At 38.5% G+C, this 11637-nt stretch overlaps 1 protein-coding gene across 4 annotated transcripts in view; it reads left to right on the top strand.

Moving 5' to 3' along the window:
- The first annotated feature begins 61 nt into the window (after positions 1-61).
- The window catches only part of mtr (5-methyltetrahydrofolate-homocysteine methyltransferase), a 33873-nt gene continuing 22297 nt past the window's right edge, over positions 62-11637 (top strand). For 2 of the 4 annotated variants that reach the window (XM_071462596.1, XM_071462597.1), the window contains exons 1-13: positions 63-252; positions 1940-2151; positions 2590-2679; positions 4967-5036; positions 5120-5212; positions 6142-6248; positions 7441-7500; positions 7734-7828; positions 8047-8147; positions 8725-8786; positions 10037-10104; positions 10204-10283; positions 11417-11529. In XM_071462596.1, the coding sequence (XP_071318697.1) occupies positions 210-252; positions 1940-2151; positions 2590-2679; positions 4967-5036; positions 5120-5212; positions 6142-6248; positions 7441-7500; positions 7734-7828; positions 8047-8147; positions 8725-8786; positions 10037-10104; positions 10204-10283; positions 11417-11529 (1194 nt within the window). In that variant the 5' untranslated portion in view covers positions 63-209. Of the gene's footprint in view, positions 253-1939; positions 2152-2589; positions 2680-4966; positions 5037-5119; positions 5213-6141; positions 6249-7440; positions 7501-7733; positions 7829-8046; positions 8148-8724; positions 8787-8806; positions 9129-10036; positions 10105-10203; positions 10284-11416; positions 11530-11637 lie in introns of those variants that run through there. The other 2 variants (XM_071462598.1, XM_071462599.1) reach the window with 2 other exon arrangements.

Genomic DNA, 11637 nt, shown 5'->3' with positions numbered 1-11637 from the left:
ATTTTAATTTTGTCGTTGTAGCTAGTGAGAAATGCATTGTAATGCAGCTTTTATTGTGATAGTTTCAAACCGGAAGTGTACATGTTGCCGCTGGCAGACCTAAAGCTGCAGAAAACAAGAAGACGAGTTTTAAAAGTCTGAGCTCCAGAATTTACAATTCGATCTTCAGGCGGACTGTGGGGCTGTGTTCAAGGGTGGCTCTTCACAGGATGGCTCCGACTAATGTCATTCATAAGTACTCTTCAGAAGGAGGTAAATGCGTTTAAATTTCCCAGTGTTAACAGTTAGCTTTTAGCCTTCTACCTCATAGAGTCCAGCCACTAGTTATACCACGTGTGTGTATGTGAGTGAACTTAAACTAGCTAATTAACATAGTATATTACATGTAACGAGACTGGACAGTTAATTTTGTGTAGAGGTAACAATGACAGAGGGTGTATTCCTCATAGTATGACAGAGCAGGTAAGTGAACAAGGTGGCCATGTAGAGATGCTCTTTTGACCAGAATGGTGACCGCTAAGCCAACACTGGCGGCCACTGGCGACAACTAGCTGAATGAGAGATAGTATTTACTGGTCTAAACTCCAGTTCTGTGAGCAGTGCTGGGGAGTAGTGAGGTACATGTAATTAATAAACTACATTTTGCAGTAGCTCGCAGGTAGTTCAGCTGCATTCATGGTGATTCAATTAGTTAAATTACGTTTTGTGTAATAAACAACTGAAACTACAAACAATTCTTAGCCACAAAAGGCTTTTTATTATTTCAACATATCTCCTCTCTCTTTCATCCTGATCACTTTAAAGACATACACTGTACCCAGCCAATGCATTTGTCAGGGAGCCCACACCACACAGTTAACTTGGATAAACCTCCCTAATCTCAGCCTGAGGAAGAATCACTGTGGCCATAATTAAGCAGTTAGTGCATACAAAACCAAATTTGACACTCTCATGAATAGTGAGGTCATTTATTTTTTTGGTTATATTATGACCTTTGAATAAGTAGGTACTTTTTGCAATAAACTCAATTGAGTGGCATGTTTTGCTAGCATGTGACATTTTTGTATAAATTTTGTTATAATTAAGTAGCATGTGTACATTGTTAATTTCATTATTTTTTTACAGAGTACTTTGAACTACTTTTTCTAGGTAGCTTTAGTAAAACTAGATTTCTCCCTAGGGTGGCTTTGGTGTAGTTACATTTCTTCCAGTCTGATGTAATTGGTAGCTTGCAGAGCTATGCTTTCACAATAGTTTGCCCAAACCTGTCTGTGAGTATGTGCATAGCCCTCTTATGGGCTTTACAATTAGTTAACTCCTTCGGGGCTCTGCCTTAGCACCCTGATGGCCTTTTCAGACACAACACGGTTTGCACTGTGCTGGCCGCTGCATTCAGTTCACTATTTGGGGTCTTCACAGTGCACAGTGCTGCATGCACAACTTGTACCTGTACTGCACATGTGTTTTGCTTGATGCAGCGTTAAATTGCCATGATCCAGTGGCCACGGGAAATATGGGATACAGTGGTGCTGTTGTTGTGCTGTCTCTGAATGTCCCATTAGACAGATCTTTGCACGCACCGCACAATCAGGGCCTACTGTCCGCACACTGTTGGTGCATATGCTACTCCCTTGGCAACTCAGCAACATATACCAAAACCAGCTCTATTTCGTATTTGCTTCTCCCTCTAATAGGCTTAAGTATTGGTTAACACTAAAGGTTAAACCTGTTAGGGATCGTTGTACCTGCAGCTGAAACAACAAGCCTAGACCCCTTAAGGCCATTAACTCACTGATTGAGTCTAGTCCACTATTTCCTTGTCCAACACCACTCTTTCTGCAGGTGAGAGCAGTGCACCTAGCACCATTAAAATTTTGTCTAAACACTAAATGTATTTGAAAGTTGCTCATCCCAGAATAAAGTCCCAGTTTCTTTCTAGGATGCAGATGTCCATTAGAGTCTGAGCTACGAGCAGTGCTGCAGCAAAGGATTATGGTCCTGGATGGTGGGATGGGAACCATGATCCAGCAAAATAAGCTTGAAGAGGAGGATTTCAGAGGGGACAAGTTTAAAGAGCACCCGCTTCCACTGAAGGGCAACAACGACCTTCTCAGTATCACACAGCCTGATATAATTTACAAAATACACAAGGTACTTCATCCAAGAGAAAAACTTTGGGGCTGCTCACCCAAAAAACTTTGTCTCTCTTAGCTGTGGTGGTGTCAGCCACGCAGACCATTTCAGTTTAGTGTGTTGATTTGAGATATTTGTCTGTGAAATTTGTGCCACCAAACCAATACAAATAAAGTCAATTGAATTTTGTTTGTGTTGTTTATAAGCAGTGTGAAATGACATTTAACAAACTCAAACCCAACATGTCTTTGCAGAAATAATGTTCTTGTTAATCTGGATAATCTACAGACCTCTCTTTCAACCACTGTCTACTGAAAGAGTTATTATAAAACTGTCCACAGTGAGGACTGTGGGTCATCCACAGTATCAGGGACACTGTTTCTTTTAGTGGTCTGTGCAGGACTTGAACCTTGTCTGTTTTGGATGTATGTAACCTATGCTCTCCTCTGTATAAAGGAGTACCTGCAGGCTGGTGCGGATATCATAGAGACCAACACATTCAGCAGTACTTCCATCGCTCAGGCAGACTATGGACTGGAGCACATGGTATGATGTTGACAGTGCTAAACCAGAGTGGACTTCTCATGCAGTTACTTAGTTGTAGAAACAAAGGTCAAGTACACAGACTGACTGGTGTGAACTCATAAACCGCTGATGAATCGCCCCACTTTTAAGAAAACAGCTGTACACTCTTCACCTAGTTCTGTGCCCTTGCTGTTATCTCCATTTCAAAGTATTTTATAATTGTTTTGGCTCAATTGGTGTCAGGTATATAACACATAATCAAAACATCTGTATTAAATTAGCTAATAATCATACAGTAATGTATTACCTAGTTTCATAACCCAGTTTTATAATATTATAAATAACTTATAACTAATAAACTTACTTACCGACCAGTTTATTAGAAACACCTGTACACCTATTCATACAATTGTCTAATCAGCCAGTTGTGTCTAATCAGCCAGTTGTGTATTCATACAATTGTCTAATCAGCCAGTTGTGCAGCAATGTAATGCATAAAATCCTGCAGCTACAGGTCAGGAGCTTCAGTTAATGTTCACGTCAAACATCAGAATGGGGAAAAATATGATCTCTAACACCAAAATGTAGTTGTAAGTAAGTATAATGCTTCCTGTGGGCAGCCAAAGTCGACTTTATTGTCAATTCTGCTGTATGTACAAGGCATATATGATGGCAGGAGATGTTTTAAATGTCAAAGCAGGGAGGGGTTCTGGGTCTTGAGTTTGGAGGCAGTGTAGCTGATGCAGCAGCTGTACTGGTCTGGTTGCTCTCAGTGATATGTCGGCAGAAGGAGCACATGATGGGTGCTGGGGCCATTGCTCTTTTTAGTTTCTGGAGGAGGTAGAGATGCTGCTGGGCTTTCTAGGCCAGTGATGCAGTCAGTCAAGGAGAAGTCCTTGGTGATGTACACACCCAAGAATTTGGTGCTGCTCACCTGCCACACAACAGTACCATTGATGGTCATTGGGGGATGTTGTGTGTTGGTGTGGGCTCTTCTGAAGCAAATAACAATCTCTTTTGTTTCCCTACACTGAGGGAGAGATTGTCTATTTTGGCTGGTTGGTTCACTTCATTTTTGTAGTTCGATTCCTCATTGTTACTGATGAGACCCGCCACAGTTGTGCCTTCAGCAAAGTGGTTGCAAATGTAATTTGGTGCACAAGCATGGGTCAGCAGGGTGAAGAGCAGGGGACTGAACATGCATCCTCGAGGAGCCCCCTTGTTCAGTGTGGTGGTGCTCTATGTGTTATTGTTGATCCTTACTGACTCTCAGTGAGAAAGTCTAGTGTCCAGTTGGACAATTAGCTGTTCAGGCCCTGCAGGTCCAGTTTCCTTATCATCTGCTGAGGGATGATGGTGTGGAATACTGAACTGAAATCTATGGACAGTATTGTCTCATAAGAGCCTTTCATATTCAGGTGAGTGAGGTCTAAGTGGAGGGCAGAGGAGATTAGGTCATCAAAGGAACGTTTGGCACAAAATGCAAACTGATAATGGTCCAAGGTGGGAGGAAGAATGAATTTTATGTGGTGCATGACTAGTCTGTCAAAGTACTTCATGCGGGAGGAGTCTCTTACGCAGGATGGGGGCTGACTTCTTTGGCAGAGTTATGGCTGTGGTGGCTTTGAGGGATGGTGAGACAACAGCCTGACTCAAGGGGGTGTTGAAGATGGTTATTCTTTTGGTGCACAGATGCTTGCTCTGTCTGTACAGTGACATGTTAGCTGGCCTAGCTGGATGGTGGAGTCTGGGATGTTGACATTAAGTTGGGTTTAAGTAAAGACGAAAACCTGATGTCACGCTGGGTAGATCTTACAAGATGTATGTTGTTCATTTTGTTAATGGGGTGTACATTTGCGAGTTGGTTGGTTGAGATAGTCGGTGTGTTTGGAATAACTGCTAGCCAAACAGAAACATATAAAGAATGACAATGACTATGTATAATATGGTAAGATACAGTTGGCAGTAATAATATAAATTGTCAGGCTAGTTATACTTGTTGACAAATACTCCACTGAATTAAACTACTACATGATAGTGTGCTATAAACCATTTAATACATGTTTACGTACTGGTTATGAATATTAAATGGGGAGACTTTGTGTGACCAGTTATTTGTCTTCATTGTATTACTCATCTCTGCTGTGTGTGCCTAGTTTTACTTTTAGATTTTTGCATCTAGTGACCAGATAAGACCGGTTCAAGATAGTCATAAAAAATTTGATAAGGTAGTTTGTCACATGCTCATTTATCTTCTTTAAAAACATAAACCTCTGTTGCTTTTGGTGGTGTTGTGTTTGTGGTGCAGGCTTATCATCTCAACAGGGCATCGGCTGCGCTGGCGAGGAGGGCAGCTGATGAAATCACCAAACAAACTGGTAAGCTGAATTTTTAGTATTACAGTCTCTCAGGTGAATTCCTTGTGTACTTAACTTCAACTGTAACCTGTGTGTGTTATAAGGTTGTAAACGCTACGTGGCCGGGGCAGTGGGTCCCACCAATAAAACCCTGTCTGTATCGCCATCTGTGGAGAGACCGGACTTCAGGAACATCAGTAAGATGACTGACCCCTTTTATTATGTCTTTGTGCTTTTTCAGGATATGTGCAGGTCCTGGAAAGTCTTAAACATTTGATTAATCTCCCTGAAGGTCTTAGGAGGTATTAAAAAGTTTTACATTTAATTTACAGAAAATAAATAATTTTAGGTCATATGGTCCATACTGGTTTCCATCATACTTTCAGAGTTTGGGCAAAATAAGCATGAAGCAGGGTATGAAAGTTCATTCTGTAATCTATTAAAAAGTCTTACATTTAACAACCTTTAACTGTGGCTACTGTAAAGTTATATTTAAAAAAAGGAGCAGTGATGAGGCCTTCGGACATACAAGGGATTATATAGGGGCAATACCCATCTGGCAGCCATCCTGAAAAGTAAAATAGACGCATAATAGGTAAACTATCAAATTTAACCTTTACCCACCAGGTGACCACAACGTTGCGTTTGTCACTGGCTGTGTTTAAATGTCAGGGTATCTCTGATAATGGTCATCTGGTGGTTAGTTGTTTACATGACCTTTTGACCCTCCTGTGACTGGCTTTCTGTTGACTGAGTTTTCCCCTCCTTCAGTTACCTTTAACCTATTAAAAACATCTGAAAACCTGTTTCTAATGTTCTATTATATATATTATATATATTCTATACATTAGAAGAGCAGAATCTCTGATCTCACATCTGTAACAGAAAATCTTCAATTTCAATTCATCAACATGTGGCTTAGCAAATATCTATACATGACGTTTGTGAGCATCTTCAGCCATTGCTAATGTTACCTGTGCTTTTCCTACTATGACAAGTCAAAATATCTGTTATGAAAGGCCTGCTGAATGACGCCAACAAATGGTTACAGCAATGTAATTTACAGTGTGTGTGTGTGTGTGTGTGTGTGTGTGTGTGTGTGTGTGTGTGTGTTTTTCTTCCCCAGCGTTTGATGAGCTAGTAGAAGCCTACACAGAGCAGGTCAGAGGTTTATTAGATGGAGGAGCAGACATCCTGCTGGTTGAAACGATCTTTGACACTGCCAACGCTAAGGTAGCCTCCTATAACTGGTGTAAAATGTTAATCAGTTAATTTAATGTATTTTGTTAGATTAGTTTTCTAAGCACCTTGAAAATCTTGAGTAATTAATATAATCATTAGGGCTGTGCATTGTTAGCTCACAATTAATCGCAAGTTAATCACACATTTTTTTTTCTGTTGTAAATTAACGGGATATTTCTTTTTTACGTTTTTGATACTCTTATCAACATGGGAGTGGAAAAATATGCTTGCTTTATGTAATGATTGTTTATTATTATTGCAACAATCCAAAACAAGGAAAAATACTTTATATTCTCTAGAATAACCTCAAAGGTACTACAGGCTCAAAAAATATGCAAAAACATAACAAACATTCCCAGGATCCTGCACACTTCAAGCAAATATTCTCACTCATAACTGTGTCTAAACTCACATGGGGGGAAAATAAGGCTCACAAAAACATCCCCTTCTTCGAAGTGGGATCAAAAATACAAAAAATAAATTCAAACAAATTTTGTTTAACTTGCCATTCAAAAGACCCTTTTCTTTATTTGTTTCTGCTCGAGAATGTTTGTTTCTGCTTTAGATCCACAATGTTACTGCTGCATCGCTTCCTGATTTCCCAAACTATGGGGGAGGGCCAAAGGTCATAATCACAGAATGTGTGTGCGTTGATTGCGTGTCAACAAAATTTGTGGTGTTCAAAGGAATTTGCTTTAACTTGTTATTATCACGTTAACTTTAACAGCCCTAATAATCATACCACAATATTACAAAACATTAAGCGGGTTCAAACCTGTATAGTAACGGGAGCACATTTACAATATGTGGCGTTGTTTCTGTCAGTTTAATTTCCTGATGATTACACAGCAAAAAAAAAAAAAATCAGATTTAAATTAGATTATAATCTAGTTATTAATTAAAGTGTAACGTACAGTGTACATTTTGCCACATTAAAAAAATGCTGTATACGTGCAGTTCTTTGTATCAGGCATAGTTTACATATGCTTATATCTTTTTTACCACAGCTCTGTATGAGGTGGCCTGTGATATACAATTTTAATAGATACCTGCCGGCAAATTACAAATTAGTAATTTCAGTGGACAAGTTATAAATCTAATTTAAAGTTGCTGTTAGAAGATTATGTAACCTGTTTTATGTGTAGGGATTGGTGTGTCTAATTATTTATTTTTCCTCCTACAGGCTGCCTTGTTTGCCATCGACCTGCTGTTTGAAAGCAGCTATGAAAGAAAACCTATATTTGTATGTTTTAAAATATTTTTTTTTTTATCATATTCAGACCACATTTTCCTCATTTTCATTTATCAACGTGTGGCTTAAAAATCAATTGTCTGACCAATTTTTCATCAAAAATGAAATTTAAAAAAAAAAAAAATGAGGATTGACATTTATCTCAGCTATTTTGGGGCTAACCAAGCATTAATGTGTTCTCTCAGGTTTAGTTGAGCTAAACTCTTGTCCCACTCATTATCTAGATCTCAGGGACCATTGTTGACCGGAGTGGGCGAACTTTGTCTGGTCAGACTGGAGAGGCCTTTGTAGTGAGTCTATCCCATGCTAAACCACTATGGTGAGTTACTGTACCTCATACCTAACTACAGTTACTATGTCATGTTATTAGAGTCGTGACAATAGTGTTCTGTTACTAGAATAAAATCCTGTTTTTTTCCCTCTCTGTATTGCAATACTGGTCGGTAGTTCAGTCTCTTACTGGTTTTGGCCTCTCTGTGTTGCAGTCTTGGTCTTAAGTCCAGTCTCTCACTGGTTTTCTCCCTCTCTGTGTTGCAGTATTGGTCTCAACTGTGCCCTGGGGGCGACAGAGATGAGACCATTCATTGAGGCCATTGGAAAAAGCACCACAGCTTTCATTATCTGTTATCCCAATGCAGGTAACCTACACTCACTACAATACATCTTCAACAAAGTACAGGGCTGAAACAGTTGATCATCAACAGAATAAGAACAATAATTTAATTATACTACTTGATTTAATTTTTTTTTTTACTTTGAGTTTACTATTGCATCACTGTAATTAATAGATTAATTACATCTTTTTTTAAGTAATATTTTATCAATTCATTGTAATTCAACATTGCAAAAGTCTATAAGAAAGCAACTGGCACACACGAGGCTCCATATAAAATTACACTGACCTCAGTATGGTAAACAGCTCTTCAAATTAAATGCATGATCTACTTTATATTTCCATGTATGTACTGAGACTTATAAAAATGAGTGCATGCTATGTTACCATTTTAGCACTCCTAGAAACAGCTTTCAATAAAATGCAGGCCTGTGTTCCCGTGTTCTCCCACCAAGACAAACTACAGCCTCAAACTGAACATTTTCACACGGTTGAAAAGATTCTGCTGGTATTTCTAAGCAGATTTACCACCTTTGACACAGTTTAGGCTGTATTGTGTAATGTGATGTCATGATCTCTGTGTGTGTTATCTTTACTGATAGGTCTTCCCAACACATTCGGAGACTATGATGAAACTCCACAAGTAACAGCCTCCAGTTTAAAGGTTCTGTTCTATTCTACTATTAATGCTATACAAGGAGCCTTCTTGTATGCTTTACTGGAGGTCTTTTTTTCTGCCCATGCTCTGTAATGTCAAACCTAAAGACAAAATACCACAAAAGCAGATTAAACAAAGAAAACACTTTCAGATAATCCACCTCCAAAACATTAACAGATACCGTTCAAACTGCTCTTTTTTTGCTTTCTTTCTGAGAGTGGGATGAGAAAGTAGTTCCTGGGTCGACACAGTTAAAGCTCGAAACCTTGAAGATGCGCAGCAGCGTGAGAAACACAAAACCTGCTTGGGCCAATGCTTCACCCCTCCCCACTTCTGTTCAGTGATTAGGTGAGCGCAATTGCTCAATGGAGGAAAATGAAATGGTCAAGTTGCTGCTGCTGTGAAGATCCTATTATAGATAATGTTTTTTTTCTTTTAATATATATGTTCAATTCACACCTCCCTTGTTCTGCCAATGGGATTCTGGCATCCACCACAGTAATCCACCCCCTTTATTTTCTTGTCAGATCCTTTATTGGTTGATTGTGAAGATAACTTGTGGGAGAAGAACTGGACTGAACAGAACTGAAATTCTGTCAGAGATCTTGTATTGATTCGTTTGGGAGGAGGGTTTACTCAGGACAGATTGAAGAAACTAAACTGGACAAATTTTTTGTTGTTTATTGCTAAATCCCCGAAGGGTGGTATTCTTTGTTGAAGTCTGGACTCTTTATTTTTGGTGAATATAGACATTTTCTTTTGCTGGGTGTAGTTTTACATTGTGCCTCCAATACACTGGTCACCACTGCCAAGGTTATGTTTTCACCTGTTGGTTTATCAGCAGGATTACATAAAATGTAATACACCTACCAACACAAGTAAAGATCACTAACTAGCTTGTCACATCTCTTTTACTTAATCAGGACAAAAACAGAAATGTAAAACAGACAGTTTTAAGTTAGCCTTTATGCTAACCTAGGCTAACCATGTTCAGACTCTAGCTCAGTACATCATGCACAGACATGAGATTGATGTCCATCCTCTCACTCTCAGAAAAGAAAGAAAATAAACATATTTTCCTACTTTGAATTATTATAAACTTCAAGTCAAGGATATCATAATTTGCTTTAATCTGTTCTTTTCTTTGTTACATAACTTGTTTGTCTCAAAAAAGAGATATTTGTCTCAAAAGACCATCCTGGTTAAATAAAAGTTAAATTCAAAATTAACTAAGTTTTTGTATCTTCTGTCTACAGGAGTTTGCTAAAGATGGACTAGTGAATATTGTGGGAGGCTGTTGTGGGACCACTCCAGGGCACATCAGGTCACTGCCATGTTTCTGACAAGTACACTTTCATCTTAAGTTTCATACCATTTTGAAGATTAAAAAATATTTTTCCCTTCCTCTTTCCTGCTCCTACAGAGCCATATGTGAAGCAGTTACAAACTGCCAGCCAAGAGCTCCTGCTGCTGACATTTATCAAGACTACTTGCTGCTCTCAGGTATGAAAACCTCCTGTTACCATCTGCGAAGTCTGCTGTGAAAATTGGTTGAAAGACAGATACTAATACATGTGAATAAAGTTTTCAGTAACTCCTGTTTAAACTAGTAAAATCCTGGTTACTGGGGTTGATGATGAATGTAAAAACAGCGAATTGAGGCAGTGATTTATTTATTTACCGGCTTATGTTAAAGACAGACCTTAGTGTGTGAGGTTCTATGGCTATGAATTCTTTTTTTAATTTTTTTTTTTTCATATACATATTTTTTATAATTTTTTTTTGTTTGGAGCCTCCACTTGCTGAGACCTTCCTGTTGTTACTTGCTGTTAATGCAGATTTAAAACCTCCATGTGTACCTGCTTTTGATGACTTCAGTATAGTGTGGTTTGACAAATGCGGTTTTGACAAAGAACTTAACTCAGTGTCCACATACTAGCTCATTCAGGAAATTATCAAGCATAATTAATGAGGAAAAAGTCTCTGTCAATTAATGAAAACCATAACATACTGCTATTTGCTCCAGAAACAGCTACTAATTAGACCTTGAGTTGATTGTTTCTGTCAAACTGGTTCCCAAGTTTTTTTCAACAAAACAGATCACTTCCTTCTCTGTTGTTTCTTATTAAAAGCCTGTGGAAGTTTATTTATAGTCGCTTAACATAAAACAGTACTTGGGTCAAAAAAGAGAAACTCGTAGCAACAGAGTGACGAGTGTGAATGAATCTGTTGCTTTACTGATGGAATTTGAATTGCAGAAATGTACATTATACTGAATTTATCGTATGAGCCTTCACTGTACAGGTAATTTTACCCTCCAATATTTTTTTCCCAGTTAATCATCCAATAACAACCTGCCTTTAATTGTTGGTGCACAATAAACCTCTGGCTGTCATTTAATAGTCCGCTATTATTTGGATATTGGCTTTTATTTGAGAATGTACATCCCTTCATGACTGGTGCAATCACATGCTTTAAATATATAAACCAATTAAAATCTACATCCAGGCATGGGAGTATGTTTTTTCATAGTTTTATATTTAAAATAAAAAAAAATAGAGAGCTCCTTCACTCCACCAGTTCACTTCTTATCCAAAATACAGAATATGATGACAAAATGTCTGTTTGATTTAAAGGTTTAGAGCCGTTCAGGATTGGCCCTTATACCAACTTCGTGAACATTGGCGAGCGATGCAACGTAGCTGGGTCACGCAAGTTTGCCAAGTTGATCATGGCAGGAAACTATGAGGTGAGACAGGATTTGAGAAACAATTATTTATTCCTTTATTTGAGAGATTGCAGTCAAATCACAAGCAAGTCAATATTGCATTTCTCTGTTTATTTGGTAAGTGCTTCC

Source organism: Trachinotus anak, unplaced genomic scaffold (genome assembly GCF_046630095.1).
Source record: "Trachinotus anak isolate AG129_WGS33_773 ecotype Australia unplaced genomic scaffold, CSIRO_AGI_Tana_v1 ptg000025l, whole genome shotgun sequence".
In the NCBI taxonomy this organism is placed as follows: domain Eukaryota; kingdom Metazoa; phylum Chordata; class Actinopteri; order Carangiformes; family Carangidae; genus Trachinotus; species Trachinotus anak.
Note: the sequence above shows the minus strand (reverse complement) of the source record. Positions and strands in the feature narration are given on the sequence as shown.